At 36.7% G+C, this 17482-nt stretch overlaps 1 protein-coding gene across 2 annotated transcripts; it reads left to right on the forward strand.

Moving 5' to 3' along the window:
* Window positions 1-1304: 1304 nt before the first annotated feature.
* ncaph (non-SMC condensin I complex, subunit H) lies at window positions 1305-15177 on the forward strand. Of its 2 annotated transcripts, none has more exons than XM_055011110.1 (18): window positions 1305-1433; window positions 3648-3870; window positions 3953-4043; window positions 4260-4352; window positions 4932-5049; window positions 5160-5311; window positions 6720-6909; window positions 7069-7151; window positions 7825-8018; window positions 8665-8810; window positions 9166-9272; window positions 10216-10335; window positions 10931-11038; window positions 12224-12367; window positions 12610-12720; window positions 12908-12984; window positions 13539-13614; window positions 14814-15177. In XM_055011110.1, the coding sequence occupies exons 2-18, from the start codon at window positions 3653-3655 to the stop codon at window positions 14871-14873; spliced, it is 2088 nt and encodes a 695-aa protein (XP_054867085.1). In that variant the 5' UTR covers window positions 1305-1433; window positions 3648-3652; the 3' UTR covers window positions 14874-15177. The 2 variants fall into 2 exon arrangements, with proteins under 2 accessions (XP_054867085.1, XP_054867086.1); XM_055011111.1 differs by having other exon boundaries at window positions 1316-1438.
* Window positions 15178-17482: the final 2305 nt, after the last annotated feature.

The following is a 17482-nucleotide window of genomic DNA, read 5'->3' on the forward strand; positions in this document are numbered from 1 at the left end:
CTTTTGTGTGTTTTGCTCTATAGTACTAGGCTGTGAACTACAAAATTTGTTTTGTATTACTAAGTCACAGCCGAGTTCCCTGCAGTCCCCAGTCTATTATATTGTGCATCATCTGCCAGGATTATAACAAACATTGCTTCAGTATCCTGTATGTCTACACATTATAAGGAAAATTAATGCTTCCAAACAGCCCCGATATAATAGTTGGACATCATCTGACACATCAAACTGTCAGTGATCATCACAATTAAAAGACTGTGCAAAACAAGAGAGGGAGAATGTGTGTGCAGACCATGTGATTGTGTCACAGCAATATAATGTCAACATGAAGTGTTTATAGTCACAACAAGGGACAGCTCTGCCATCAGTCGTGTTTTACATCTACACTTCTTTGTTATACAAAATATTTAGCAGAATATAACACTCCTATATTTCAAGTATGATTTAAATAATTTAGAAAATAATCATGTACCATTATAAAATATGGTAATGAAGTGAAATCCGAAAAGATACATATAAATCATGAAATAACAAAACAATTTATAATATGATATTTTTATTTTATGGTATATAATATTATCACATTTACAATTAAAATATAATGCTATGAATACTTAGGAAAGTCCAAGTATTTAAATAACATTTATAATGCATATTCCAATGCTGTTATTTAAGGCATTATATAAATATAATGGTCAACATAATATAAAGTAAAATCCAAAAGGAAATATATGAATATTCTATATTAATGCTAGATTATGTTTCATAGTAGATTGTAATTGATTATATTCTATTAATATATCATATTATAAAATTCATAATGCATATTATAATAAAATAAGTCCTTTATTTCTCCCCATGCCAGGGGAAATTCACATTGTTACAGCAGCTTGTGTAGCAATAGACGTAGTAATAGAAATAAAATAATAATAGAAAAGTAGTAATAATATTTACAGTATGTACAGGGATGAGAAATGAGGATGAAATAGTGCAGTAGTGACACACTGTAACACAATGCAATATGAAGTGGCTTACAAAAAGGTTAAAAAGTACAAAGATGTAGCAATAAGTTTAAAAAGTACAAAGATGTAGCAATGCTACAATATAAAACATTATAAATACAGTACTATAGGCAATGTAAATTTATTAATATAAAACAATGAAGATAATTTGAATGTATTCTAATATATTTTTGTAGATCTGTTTAGAAAAACAATACATTTTAACTGGATTTTCATTTTTAGCCTCCCTGTAAAAAAAAAGGCAAGTGGGCGTGACTTGGCGTCATGACGTAATTTGTGTTACGTAAACCGTCCGGCGCAAAAATTCAAACGCCGAGTAGGAAGAATAACTACGGTTTGGTCTGTTCTCGTATGTTATATTAAACATTCTGACGGCTCTCGATTAGGCCACATCGGATTTTACTTTTCGAGGTACGGTGAGTTAATTAAAAATGTCTTCTGATAAAGCGCGTGTGTCAGTGAGCCAGTTAGCTAACAATGAGAGTAGGACACGTTCACACAGAAGCTAGCGTTGTTGTGCTAAGTTAGCTTTGCATGCTAGCATTTTCTGCGTTAGTATGTAATTGTGGCTGGACAACAATTTTTCATGTGGTTGTTTTGTTCGGGTTCAGCTTGTTTTTAGTAAAATAACTTAGCTTGCCAAATATGTTGTGTTCAGATGAAATTTCTCGAAGGATTCAATAATGTGAACGTATGTTACTTTTTAGTAACGATACGATATAAATGCAGACCTTTTGTTTATGTGAGACTGGGGTTGACTGCTAATATAACTCGAAAATACCACTCAAGTTTCTAGGCATAAATCCACAAAGCAGTACTTTAAATAATCTTTAGATTGATGCCACTAGAATTGTCTTGAAGGGTCGCCGATGAAGAATGAAATGCATTAAGTTTCATGTGCAATGTGAAGACTTTGGAGACTTGCTTCGCACTTCTCTGAATATGCGTATCCTTCACATTGCAAACCATGTTATGCAGTCAAGCCAAAATGAGTCATAGCCGTGCCATTCTGTTTTTGGCGAGTTTTTATTTGACCAATATATTTCTTCTGGTTAGGAATGACAGAAACAAGTAACAAAAGACGGTCAACCACTGTATTGAAATGTTATGAATGAATTGTACCTATTTTTACTTTTATAAAAACTTACTGGATTTTTTTTAAACTGCAAAGTCCAAAATTATTTAGTCACTAGTCAGTTGCAAGTTGTGGCAAAAATCAAAGAGCTTAGTGAGCTTACTATTTATTATTATACTATTATTGCTATTGTTGTGAGTCCATCACTGAGAAAGAGGTGCTGCCATAGGTAAAGACTGTAAAGCCATATCAGAGTGTTTTTGACTGACAATGGCCACAATGTAAAGCTTTATCAAAGAGTGTAAGGAGTTTCACATTGTGGGAAATCTTTAACCTCATGGTAGGAAGCCAAAGCAACCCCTGCAAGAATGGTTGGATGAGAGGCCATTGAGAATCCACGGTTCTCCATAAATGCTATCCTGGTGGATCCGAGCAATTCTAAGAGGACTAACACGACTAACACACAAGACTCACCTGGACTAAGACAAAGCTTTCAGTCACAATTCTATGGTCTGATGAGACATAAATTGAGTTGTTTAGAAGCAGGAATGTAGCTTTCATATTTTGTAATATATGTATTAAACTTCAAGAACACTACCCCCATGGTCAAGTGATGTGGTAATGTCATGCAATGCTGTGGGGCTGTTTTTGAACCAAGGTGTTAGACATCCTTGTTAATGGAAATGCCATCATGGGAAAGGAAGACAACATTAAGATTGTGGAAGAAAATATCAGGTAACCTCATGCAGCATTGATCCTTCCAACCAGACAGTTATGTGAAAAATGCAGCCAATGTGGACAAGAAATGGTTAACCAGAAACAATATCAACATGCTCATCTGGAGCCCAGACCTGAAACCTATCAAGAATCTGTGGAGAGTGACGGCAAAGAAGACCTCCAATCTCAAAGTACCTGAAGATAGTCACAAAGAGGAATGGTCCAAAATCCCAGTAGAGGCATACAGAACGCTGATTAAGAAACATTGATTGATGGGTAGCAAATAAAGGCTTTGGCATTGATTACCAAGAAAGGGTGTGAGGGTACACATAATCTGGATATTGTATTTTCAGAAAAATGTTTAAAAAATAATAGATACGGTTGAAATGTATTATTAACTTCTCTGACAGTTTTTTGTCACTTGTTTATGTAATTTACAGTCAGAGCAAACCCGTTCCTCAAATGAAATATTTGACTAGAAATCAAGCTTTGGCCCAGAAATAAATTATTTTTGGACTTAAGTGTGCTGTACATTGAGAATACTGTGTGCTGGTCTTCTAGTATCATTTCTTCCCCATCTTTAAGTGTTCCATAGTAAATTAATTCATTAAAAAAGAACTATATTATAATAAATATTTTCTGTCTATAGTTTGAGACTTTGAAATGTTGTGCAGCACAAGTATGACACTGTACAACTGATTTTAAGTGTTTCATGTGTGACCTTGTGCTCTCTTTTTCTATTTATTTTTTTTAATCGCTATCTTTCTGAGCATTAAAATATGATCCCAAATATTTTTGTTTCTCTGCTGAATTCTTTCTTCCTCTGTCTCCAGCTAAGATGAGTGCAGCCTCCACACCTGCGTCCCGGGTTCGCCCTGGATGGACGTCGTCCTCTTTGAAGAACAAGGGTCTGTCCCCTGCAGCCTGCAGCACCCCACTGCTGGCAGCCTTCCCCGGCAACGATGACGAGCAGGAGCGTCGTCAGCGCAGGAGGTCAAGAGTCATTGACCTTCAAAGTGCCACTGATACCTCCTTCAGTGACTCTGCATCTCATAGGTAAGTTGTAGTAATAAAGACTTAGCAAACCATGCTGCCCAACTGCTATGTATCTTAAGAGCAATCTCATTTTTGTATGCAGTGCTGTGGGGACTCCTGCTGCCGTGCCCAAGTTGTCGAATGCACAGATCTCAGAGCATTACTCCACCTGCATAAAACTCTCCACTGAAAACGTAAGTTTCTGCTGTGTGCATGCATGTACACAGATTGTGGATTACACAGAAATCATTCAGTGGTTCTCACAGTCCATTTTGAAGCATTAATATAATTAGAATGGTAATCTTATTTTCTTTGTTTGTGTTTTATTTTGCCTTTGCCCATCTTAAAGATAAATAGCTATAGGGACTGTTAAGAGTTGAAAGGGAAATCAGTGATGCTTTTTTTGACAGAAAATCACCACCAAAAATGCCTTTGGTCTTCATCTGATTGATTACATGGCTGATATTCTCAAGCAGAAGGATTCTGAGCTCACTAACTTCAAGGTATATCTTTTTATTATTTTTTCATAGTATCTGATTTTGCCCTTCAACATTTGCTGAATTAATTAAAGTTGAAACTAAAATTTCATGTTTAGTCTTTTACTAGCTGTTGCTATAGTCATTTAAGTCATAGAAACACAGACTTTGAAGTTATCAGTAAAAAAAAAACAACAAAAAAAGGTATGACAGATGCCTGAAAGATGTGTTTGGTTCTTTCTAAAAGTTTAAATTGGCTAGATGATGACCATCAGGTTGGTTTTTCTTTGAAGAACCCAGAAATCTGGTTGGGTATACCGTTTCAAAGTCCTGAAGAAGTGATTTTATGTTAAAGGTCTTAATCCAGTGAAGTATACCATTCATGTTAAATTATGTCTACCACAGTGTCTTTTCTCACAAGAAACCAATCCACAACTTCAGAGAAAGTCTGCAGCAAAATCTGATACAAAGTCTGAAGAGATTGTAATTTGATTATTTAAAAAAATGTGAATATTATTGGGGATGATTGAAGTATGACATTGAATATTGGTCATCATGTATTTTTGTGTGCGTGCGTGTGTGTGTGTGTGTGTGTGTGTCTTACAGGTGGCGGCTGGCACTCTGGATGCCAGTACTAAGATCTATGCTGTGAGAGTAGATGCTGTTCATGCTGATGCCTACAGGGTCCTGGGTGGCCTCGGGGCTGAGACCAAACCTGGAGAGGGTGGGGGCCTAACCAATATTTTTCCTACAGAGCATAAAACTTGACCTACCTTCATTGCTCCGCTACTGAAAACGTTTTCCTTTTTGTTTCATTTTTCTCTTCTCGTACAGACCATTCTCCAAAAGAGGAGGATGGAAATGATGATGGACTTGCAGGAAGTGAAGTACCTGCCAAACAGCCAAAGAAAAAGAGGCCCACTAAGAGGACAGTGGAGCAGAACCTGAGCAACATAAATAGTGCAGAGTCTGAGAGGAGATGTGAGGTATCATGTCATCTTTACTGAAAAATATACATTACCGTTCAAAAGTTTGGGGTCACCCAGGCAATTTCATGTTTTCCATGAAAACTCACATTTTTATTCATGTGCTAACATAATTACCCCTATGTAGATATTCCATTAAAAATCAGTCATTTCTAGCTAGAATAGTCATTTACCACATTAACAATGTCTAGACTATTTCTGATTCATTTAATGTTATCTTCGTTGAAAAAAAAATGCCTTTCTTTCAAAAATAAGGACATTTCTAAGTGACCCCAAACTTTTGAACGGTAGTGTAAGTTTAAATAACACTCCAAAGACAAAATGATGGTAGTTTTTCTTTAAGACAGTACTATAACAGGTGAAGAGTTTAAGAAAGATACAAATTTGTTTTAGTAAAATGCAATAGCAAACAGAAAGTGATTCAGTTTTGATTTAAAACAAACAACAGTTAGAGCAGAACTAAGGTTTTTTGGGAGCTTGTTCCAGATGTACTGGACTGGTGTTGACTTTGGGATCAACAAGCAAATATGTTCTGAATGATCTGAGAGGTTTAAACATTTTAAAATGTATCACCATCAGAAATGTATTTTCGGCCTAAACCATTTATTTGTAAACAGCTGCATTTTACAATCAATTCTTTGGCATAGGAAGCCAATATAAAGAAGGTCAGAATCAATGTGCAAATTTTTGTCATATTGTACACATTTGAATGAATTAGTTTTGGTTTCACATCACAATTATGCACACACTGAGGAGCTCTGCATGACATCGCTACCTTTTTGTACTGCTCAGACAGTTTTGGAATCTTCAGGTGACATTGCTCTCCCGTTCTCTCATATTCTCTCTGTTTCACCCTTTCCAAAAATACCTGGGGAGTGTTCGCATTTCTTTCCAGTTTTTGTAATGCCATCAGATCATATGTCAGTTCAAGTTCCTGTATTGTGGCTGAAAGCTTGTTGGCTTGGATCAAACTGAAAAGGTCAAAATTCTGGACAAAATAAGTTGGGTGTGAAAGGACCAAACCAAGGGTTAGTATCAGCCACAAAGCCAAAGTTTTGTGGTTACTTACTGTATTTCCAGAGGTCACTTTACCTAACTTTAAGTCATGGCAACATCACTGTAGTTGGAGGATATCATTCTATCATTGATTAAAGCTATATAATCTGCTTCTATCCACTGAATGTCTAGTTGACGACCGATAAGTTTATGTTTGATTGAAATTAATTAAAGAAACTAGAAGACACTTTAAGAGATTTCTGCTTTTTTCTTTTTTGTCTGCATCATGATTGCATTACACTCCCATAGTTGATAGCATAAATGAAATATATTTTACTGTCCTTATTTGAGTTAACATCAAGGTTATCAAACTAAATTGCTAAATTGTTAACTGTCCATCTCTGCCATTCAGGTGGACCCCATGTTTCAGCGGATGGCCTCATCCTTCGATGAGAGCAGCACAGCTGGTGTCTTCTTGTCGGTTCTCTTCAGTGAGAATAGTTGCTGTGAGCTGCTGTTTCCCTCCCACATGACCCTCCTGCAGTCCAGACCCTCCTACTCTCCTCCGCCTCCACAGGGAGTTGCCGCATCCCCCTTCATGGGTAAAAGCCATTTACATAATCAGGAGTTTTTGCTCATTTACATCAAGCCATTACACACTGTGCCTTTAGTTTATCATCCAAATCTTCCTTCCTCCTGTGTTTGAGTTGTTCTTTAGTGGAAATACTAAACCCCATCTTTCTGTGCTATGTTTCTGCTAGCTGGACTGCAGCGTTCACAGGAGAAAAGTTCCATCTGCCCCTCGCTGCAGGACTTCTCCTTCACTAGCTGGAACCCTGAGCAGGTCAGAGAGACTATCTAACCACCAAATCTAATTTTATAAATATTTCTGGTGGAATTCTTCCATATCTGTTATATTAAATTGTCATTGTGTTCTTCTCAAATCTTTGGTGTAGAAAAAAACAAATTGCCAACCTTACAGGGTTGTTTGACTCTCTGTTTAGTTTATTCTGTTAATGTTACCACTTGTAATATGACAGAGAGGCTGTATAACTCTGTATAGTACCTAAGTGTTGGCCTGAGGTATATTGTGTGGGGTGGCAGAGATGTAAAATCCTCTGCATGAAGTGATTTCAGCATGTGGTTTAAGGAGCTAGAGAAAGACTCCTGGGTGTGTAAGATTAGAACCATCATGTGTGCTCAGTATTCCTGCAGGTCTGACATCACCCCTTTGTTAACCTGTCTATATTAATAGATTTTGTGCTACCCTTTGCTCACACTGATTCAAAATATAATTTTACTATACATCTGTATTGTGTGCTGCCATTTTAGCATTAAAAGTCATTATACAGGCTTGAAAAGTACTGACTTTAGTTTCCTCACAGAAAGCCTCAAAAAGTATCAAAGTGTGTGATGTATTTCATCATATCTCCTGTTAAACGTGCACTTTATCTTTGTGCAAGATGACAATGATGCGCAGTTTAACATGCCCCCTGTCTGACTGCATCTTCACTCAGACCATGAATCAACTCTTAGAGAAAATGAAGCAGGGCGAACACGTGTTCGACATGAATGCTGAGCCAGAGCTTGAGCCAGAGGAAGATGACTGCCCTGACTTTGATGCCGACTATGAGGAGGGACCAGGTGACTGTGAGGAGGGATCCAAGGAGCACAAGGAGGGTTGTGAGGCCTCTGGTTCCAGCAAAGGAAGGTAAGATCATGGATTTTACAGCAGTTCAAAGGTGATGTATGTCTTCTGCTGAGAGGTGAAGAAGAAAAAGAACTCAACATTTTACCACAGACCTTCACATTTTTCTATGCTTCTGTTTTTGTTTAACCATTTTTATATCCTAACTGGGAAATTTACTAAAAGTTTGTAGACGGTGCCCCGGTAGCTCAACTGGTTGAGCGGGCAACCCATAAACAGGGGCTATAGTCCCCAATGCAACGGCCATCAGTTCCTGTCTCTCTCTCCACTGTCTTCTATAATAAAGGCTTGCAAGGTCCCCAAAAATAACTTAAAAAAAGGTTCTAGGCATGAGTCTTTTTTTGTATTTTTCTGCGCTTTTTCATCTCGTTCTGAATAGTTTGAAATGCAGTTTGTGTTAAAATGAATTAAAGTTCTTTACAAAAGAAGAGCCTCATCTCCTCATTGCCTCTTCAAACTTGAAAGTTTAAAATAATTAACTTACTTATTCATGGGCTAAAGTAACAGCACTGCCAGTTGTCAATGTAAGTTAAGACATTTAATTCATTCGAACATACAGTATGTAGCAAATGGTTCAAAATCCAACACTCACTGCCTCTGTTCATGGACGACTGATTTTCATTTGTCTGTTGCTGTGATGATCATACAGGGATGTGATTCCCATTGGAGAGGGAGACATTGCCACTATGTGTCTACAGCTGTCCTCTCAGCCCAGGGAGTATTCATACTTCAGCCCCAGGACCATGGCCACATGGGCTGGACCTGGATACTGGCAGTTCAAACCAAAGCACAAGTGTGAGTTAAACTATTGGTTTACCAAATTATTAGAGTTTACTGTGATGCCATGGTAGAAATTAAAGAAACAATCCATATGATACATAGCACGTCTTTTTAATAAGACATGTATTATATTGATCAATGTTGGTTGAAAACTTTGAAAAAAGGGGTTTTTGCTCTTTCTTGCTTTGATGAGGGTTATTGTATCCTCTGTCTACCGCAGTTCTTCCTCATGTTATCTTTATGTCAAACTTAACAAGGTGTTTGTTGAGTTAAGTTGTTAAGTTTTACTCATCAGCCATTAAGTGATATGTGAACAAATTAGTGGAGATGATTTTCTAATGCCTGTATTTATGTACTTTGTCTCCTGTAGTGGATCATTTGCCTGACAAGGAGACACGTAGAAGAAAGCCCAGAAAGACCTTTGAAATAGACTTCAATGATGATGTCAACTTTGACACCTACTTCCGCACCACAAGGGTAAAAACTTTGAAACATTATGCATTAACTGAAACTCTAGAAGTGCTCTGTTTATCCGTCTATATAAACCACGGTAACAGACTGTATTTATGTAGTGTGGTCAAAAGTCACATTCAAGCTGATTTTCCTATTTTCTAGACAGAAATGATCAGTTCTATAGTCAATACAAGTATGCAATCAGCACAATTCCTTATGTCTTTGTGAATAGCTAGGTTATAATGAAATTTATGATATCCATTTCATATTAATGGCTCTGTTGATTTTGAGTGATCTGTATTTTTCACATTTAGTTCTTTTCACTTTGTGTAAATAATGGTGGTTTTATTATGGAATGGAGCTGTGACAGTGTTTATGTTGTGCAGTTTAGATCAGTGCTTTAATGCCTAACAACAGAGACAGAGGTGATTGGTCTCCGCATGTCTCATCTCTTGAAATATGGAGGCATTAAGGCTGTAACGTGGCTCTTTCTGGTGTTGTAGCCATGGCAACAAAGCATTCAGCACTTAAGGAACTATTTTTGATGCAGCTGGTGTCACAGATATCCTGTCTAGAAGTCTTTTATGTCTCAACTCTCGAAATATATTTGTAAATGTTGGTTAAGCAGCATGAATAGCCGAATTTAGTATCACATTAATGCCAGCATTTCAGAACTTAAAACTACTCTATAATTTCTCAAATACCATTTTTGCTTTAAATCATCTGTCATGAACATTTCAGGACATTTTAAGAACTGAATACATGTTCTTTGATATTTGAGCCTCACAACAAATCTCCACAGTACCAGTACTGATGATACAAGTAGCTCGAATAATTCATTTTGCACAATAAAACACCTTCTCTATAAAGAGTTGTAATTTTAAACTTGTTAACAGTATATACATCGGATATCCAAAGTCTCTCTATATGTGGCCTTAATCAAACATATTCTTCTTTCCCTTCTCAGGCTGCCACCACTAACAGCAAGTCTGCCCTCAGTGCCAGATATAAGAAAACTACTCTGCCAGCAGACTTCCAGTTTCCCCCAGAGACACTCTCCCAGCTCAGCCTCAAACCCTCCAGCTCGGTGAGATGTCACTAATCCTGTCAGCTGGGTGAAAGTACAGATGTTAAGAACTGACTTTTGTGCTTGTTTGTTGAATCAGGAAATATCAACATAACTGAAATTAGGAAATTGTTGAGTCAGTTAGGGTAATTTAATTGGATATTCACTGAACTTTACTAAATACAGTTAACTCTGGAACTCATATACGGACATAAATAAAATAAAATATTGTCTGATAATAGCTTATGATGTTACTGTGACTTTGTGTTTACATAATTTGTCGCTCTTAATTGAACAGCACTCGAGATGTTTTCTACCAACTAATATATGCATAAATCTTTACTAGCTAAGACATTTCAGATTTAACCAAATCTGGTGCAAATTGCATTAATAAGTGACTAATTTAAGGCTAACTTATACTAGCAAAGAATTTTAGATGGATTTTACAGTCAAACTAATGCATTAATTAACTGATATTCCACATGAACATCAGAAAAAATGTACAGCACTGTTGCGAAATAATTCACAAAATTATCAGCATGTCCACAGTGATTTTAAACAGATCATTTGTGCTGTATTAAAACAGATGTACTGTGTTTGGTTTTGTTTATTCTAGCTGAGTCAAGAAGGCCAAAAAAGGCTGTCTGGAGAGCTTGGAGAAGGCATCGGAGATTATGACTACAACAATGCCAACGACACAGCCAACTTCTGTCCAGGTCTTCAGGTCTGTTTTCACTGTATTTAACAGACTTTTTTTGTATCGATGGAGTGAATTGGTAGGTGATGTGGCCTAAAAACTATGCCATGACATTAGAGGGTATTTTACATAGTGATCAGACTAATGTAGCACAGTGCTCGGTGTCTAAGGCCTGGTGGATTCACAGAGTGTTTGTGGGGAGAAAACGTGAATATAACTAATTAGAATAGAATAGCTTTATTGTCATCATACATGGGGACATGACGAAAATATAAATAGCTGCCACTGGACGGTGCAATAATAACAAGCTAAATTAAAAACAATAAATAATAAAATCAAATGTACATATAAAACAAGACTGTATTAAGAATTACAACATATGCAAAAAAGGCAAGATATATACATTACAGTGAGGGAGGTAAATAAAATTAAATAAAAAACAATAAAATAGAATACATATGGGCAGGAGATTGCACATAAGCAGCAAAAGTGCTACTGTGCATTACTGTTTTGAGGTCAGAAGTCGCTTATGCAAACTGACCTGCTGTACTGATATTAGCCTGTTGAGTCCAGCTAATCCATATCAAGCTTACTAACTTACCACTAACAAACTTTCAGTTCATATGAATTATATTGTAATCTCAGATAAATCTGATGTTTGTGTGCTTTTCTATCCCAGCCAAGTAGTTTCTAGATGATTGTGAATGCAGTCTTTTTCAGTGGTGCACCACCTTTGCTCTTGTCTCTAAGTGTAATTAATGTGCCTGTACACTCAAGCCAGAAGTGTCATTACTGTCTCTTTCAACGATGCTTTTTTCTGCTGAGTCATGATGTAAATGCAAAATGCCACAATATTGTAAACATTTCTCTCACTGTAAGGTGGTTTTATCATTAATGATATGACACAGCACCACCAGAGAGAGTGGAAGAGCTGAGAGGGTCTACTGGGGTTTATGGCTGTCTATGAACCTATTAGCTTTTAGACCATGTCTCACATTTAAATGATTCCACTGTCATTGCCATTACATAAACACTATACCACTTCTGCTTCAAATACTGAAGAAGAAGCTAAAAGTGAGAAGTTTTAATTTCCTCAGTTATAAGAGACGGAATGTTATCAATAAGTCCCAGGAGAGCAAAAACAGTTATCAGGAACCACATCTCAAACTTAATCCCAAACGATCATTCTATTTGTTATCTCTTCCATTTCAGGGAGGTGACAGTGATGATGATGTTGAAGGGTTTGCCGGTTCAGATGATACACAGCCATCAGGGGACAGTATACCTCTGCCCTCACAAGACCTTGAGAGTGTATCCACCTATGGAGAGGAGGATCTGGTGCCTGAGCCACATAGGGTGAGTAATGCATGAATAGAACCTCTGTATAGAGACACATTAGACAACTTTCCACAATAGTAACCGTAACTAAAACTGCTTTACAATCTCTGACAGTTCAAAAGTTCTTCCTGGCAGTAGAATTCTAGTACCTGACATCACCTACTGTCTGTAACTCCTGGTGTAACAAAGCACTCAGAAACCTGAAGGTTTTGTGCACATTTTGCAAAAGAGTCATATGTGTACTTGGTTTTTTTTTGTAGGTTAATAAGATTGAGATCAACTATGCCAAGACAGCAAAGAAAATGGACATGAAGAGACTCAAGAATAGCATGTGGACTCTTCTGACTGAAAACCCAGAAAAACCCACAGAGGTAAATTGCATCTGCTTTTGTCTGCAGGTACAAAAGATGGCACATTAATCAGCTTTAGGTTTTGAAACTAGTCAACAGTCATTGCTGAAATGTGGTGGGCAGAAGAGACAGATCGACGGTCAGTTTTAACTGCGTATATCTGTTTGATTCTGTTGGTTTATTTGTTTTGTCTTCATGTTCCCTGTAGGTGGCGGAGACTGTGGAGAAACCAGAAGTGTGCGGGGAGAAAGTCTTTAGTCAGACCACAAAGACGCTGCTTCAAAGGTACCAGCAGACCTTCTGTCATGTCTTCCATGCCACATTGCTAATGAGGAATAATAATGACTGAATAACACTCACCAAAGGAATACTATTTGTAAATATATGTATCTGCATGCTAGGATGTTTTACCTCACTGTTGTTAGGGTAAACAATAGAATATGGGAGTGTCTTCCCCAAAATGGCCGTGTTCCTGTAAAATAATGTCCTATAGATTCACAATGGCTTGTCAGATTTTTATATTGGGGAGTCACTTAAAGCACAATGATATAGAATATTGGTCTTATTTTTTAACTCATATGTAGAAATATTTACTTAATAGGACAGTGTATGTTAGATTAAGCTTGTGCCTGAACCCTCTATTTTTAGTTTTGTGAACCAAAGCTCATATGTGGGTTGATGCCAGTCATCATAGTAGATTATCATCACTTGAACCCTATTGTGAAGCAGCAAGCAGCAGTACTAAATAACAGCCATTAAAGGCTTAAACATCATGATTAATGGAATGTAAAATTTATTGTGAACTTCTTTCTCTTGTCTCTCACTCTGTGGTGGTCCAGATTGCCAAACACTATGGCTCAGAATCTATCAGTGCCGCTGGCATTTGTTGCTCTGCTTCATCTTGCCAATGAAAAGGTGAGTGTTGCTTACTTTAATCACCCTAAGTGGAAATACTGTAAGTGTGTAATATATTCTGTTGCTTAAATTCCTGGGGATGTTGAGCAAAATGCATACGTTTGAAAGCAATAGTTCAATATTTTGGGAAAGACGTATATTCAACTTCCTGGTGAGAGTTAGATGACAAGGTTGATACCATGTGCTTATCTGTCAGCTGAGAATAAAGACTGGAAACAGGCTCTGCCAATTTGACATTTTTCTAGGGTTAAAGGTGCAGTAACCACAACCATTAGCTTACACTAGCATTACTAAATACATCGAATGCCCTGACTTGTCTCCTTTGCTCTGTTATTGTGACCTATTGTCCTTTTATTGTAACCTATTATCCTGTGTTTCACTGTATGTTTCACTGTTGTGTTTTTTTTTTTCCTGCCTAGGGACTGCGGATGTAAATTAGCATCGTTGCTATAATCCGGCATATTTACATCCATTGCTGTCTAAATAGATGTTCATAAATGTGCACTGTCCATATCAAATAAATAAATAAAATACAGCACTCTCACAAATAGAGACACACAAAGTAATACACACGTGCACCTGAACCAAATGCAAAAACGTGATATGGAGAAGCTCAAAGGGAATGTGACTTCATTCTCTGCTAAGGTTACCATTACTTGACTATAACTTTACGCAGCAGATCAGGTTTACTGCTCAATAGTTGTTTACAATCTTGTACCTATAAGTACTGGTCAGTTTCTTAACTGTAAGCACTAATTTGCTGGCACTAAGCTATGTTAACTGGCAGCTACCCATAGTTAATTAGGTAGCATTTGGGTATGAGAGTGGTATTGAGCTTTTCATCTAACATTCTACTACAGAGTGAATAAGCATATTTCCCAGATGTCAAACTGCTGATGTATTTATTTTTAATCCCATTTGATAGATTTATCTTTTAAATACTAATTTCTGATTGTCTGGCAGGCGTCCTTGTGTAAAAATATTATGTAAAATACTTTCATTATCATAGCATATTCTGCTACACATTGTAATGCTCTACATCAGTTTACTTCTGTGGACATGACATAAATTACCATATTAGAAAATTAGAAATTAAGAAAGTAATTGTTCTTGATTAAGAAATGGGGACATATTCATCACTGAGTTATTCATGCTGTCATTTTTACTGTTTTTATTTATTTATTTATTTTTTTTTACAGAATTTGGAGCTGGTGAAGGTTGATGACATGTCAGATATTATCATCAAACAAGGCCAATGAGAAGACACTTGTATATAAAATCATCGGTGTTCTTTTTTTTTCATCCTTTAGTTTTGTAACTTTCTTAAATTTGTATGTCTATTGTTTCTCTATGACACTCTCCTCTTCACATTTTCTGCTTTTGTCCTTTTTTTGTGCTGATGAACTGTTTAAAAGTGGTCTCTGCTTTTATTCCCTATAATTATAGCAAAGCATTTGTCTTTCCTTTCATTCTGTACTATTGCCTGTCTTGTGTAGATAATTTAACTACTCAACCACCGCACAAAAAAGTATTTTGTCAAAAGAAATAAATTCTTTTTTCTCATATGTGTGTCGTAGAGGATAATGGCAAAATGTCAGGGTTTTTTTTTTTCTAATGATTCACATTTCCAAAGAGGAAATGGTCCGTATTTTACTCACTTGCAAAAGGATTGACAGGCAAATTGTTTTCCCGAATGGACATAATAGCTCTGGTTATTTTTAGCTGCTTGTGATTCAGGGCAGCAGTTGTCAGACATGACAGCAGGTAATGAACAGCATTTAAGTCCCGTCACTGCCTCGCTGGATAGAGGTGGAACCGGTTGGTCGAGGCCGGAGCCGCTGGCTGGGTGAGAGAGTGTGACGTCAGTACACAAGAAGCTGCAGGACAGGGAGGAGTGACTGAGCTGACAGACTAACTTTCAGTCCTGTGGTGTGAAGAGGGCTAGTTACGTGTCCTACTGTCTCTGATTTATTTGGAAAATTAATAGGAGTGACAAACTGCACTCATAGCTATCGCTTTGTCATATGGATCATTACACTGAAAGATCTTTATTTAAGTGACATCTTCCATATGGTAGTTCATATCTTCTAATGAAAACAGTTATTTATGGAGGGAGCTGCAAAAGACTGATGGGGCTCAGATTTCATATTGTACTGTAGCATGACTTCCTAGTGATAGACTGAAAAGGTTTTGGACTCTGTCAGACAGTGGTGTCAAACTCATTTCAGGTCTGGGGACACATTCAGCCCAGTTTGATCTCAAGTGGCCCGGACCAGTACAATCAGAGCATAATTAACTTATGAATCAACACAACTCCCAAGTTTTTCCCTTTGTTTTAGTGCAAAAAAAATACATTCTGAAATACATTTCAGGAACTATGATTTTACAAAACATTATGAATAAACTAAAATTTGTTAAGAAAAATGACACATTTTTAACCAAGCCTCAGTCTATCATTTATACATTACAACTTCCAGATCACAGTGTATCTACAAAGGCATAAAATGTTTAGTCACAGGTATCTGGAACTGAATGATATAGTATTTTACTTTAAAAATTACAAAAACAAGACAAAATATTACAAAAATGAGACATGAAATAAAAGACAAAAATTAGACAAAGTTACAAAGCGACAAAAAAATGAGGCAACACAAGTGAGACAAAAGCACAAAATGACAAAATACACAAAACTATGAATAAAGCAGAACAAAATGACAAAAAAGCAAAGCATAAAGGAAACAGAAAACAAAAATGTGAGACAAGAAGTCAGACAAAAAACAAAGACAAAATATTACAAAAATGAGACAATGCCAAAAGAACAATGAACAATCTAATATTTTACTTTATGATCAAAACAACTTGTCATGGTCTAGAAATTATTTTAAATTTATAGTTCAGTATAGGTAGAAATGGAAAAAGTCCTGCTAACTTGAAGAACACGCTCCAGCAGTTCAAAGAGCAGTGCACTAACAACTAAACCCATTTCTGTTACCTATGTAATATATTTTTTTAGGAATGATTTTTGCTCAGCTGTTCTTCATGGAGAACAGTTTTTTTCTGGTAAAAGAATGCAACTGATTTGGTGGGTGTTTTATAAAATCATTTTTATTGTTTCTTGGTAATAGGCGTGCTTGTTTCAAGCTCACTGCAAATATGGTATATTATGTCTTTCTTAGCACTCCTTTGCTCAGTCCATTTGTTCAATTCTAAACACAAAAGATGATTTAACACCCAGCTCACACCTTTGAGTGCAGTCAGACAGAATACAAAATGTTATCAAAGAGTTTGCCAGCTTTATCTCTAACGATTCAGTCGATAGGCTCACAGCCAGTATTTGCTGGGAACACCTTGTTTGGATGCAGACAAGACATGTACAAAAAGGTTATTTCACAACAATAAGGTATGTAAAGGCCTTCAAAATAAAAGCACGCAGTTATCAACGAGTAAAGGCAGTGATTCCAGGAGTTATGCGGTTGTTGAATAAATGCATGCCAATATGAAAGTTGAGGAATCTACTACTGATAATACTGATGGTTTCTTATTTTACAGTTAATGTTATGCTGAATGTGCATAGACTAATACAGATACAGTTAGACCAATGTTTAAAATAGTCCAAGAGAAGCAGTTAATGTGTTTTCAGTCTCACTCAGCTATTTGTCGCCATATTTTGGGTCATACTTTAATGATCAAAGACATCATGTGCCATAACGCATCCATGCATACACTGACGTCGGCGCTCACAGCAGTTAATTTACTGCCCTTGCCCACTTAAGATCAAATTGGGCTGCATGTGGGCCCTGTACTACAATATCTTTGACACCCCGCTTTAAGAGAACATGATTGCATTCAATTGGATAATGGGGTTTTA

The sequence above is a fragment of the Amphiprion ocellaris genome, chromosome 6 (assembly GCF_022539595.1).
Source record: "Amphiprion ocellaris isolate individual 3 ecotype Okinawa chromosome 6, ASM2253959v1, whole genome shotgun sequence".
NCBI classification, from domain to species: domain Eukaryota; kingdom Metazoa; phylum Chordata; class Actinopteri; family Pomacentridae; genus Amphiprion; species Amphiprion ocellaris.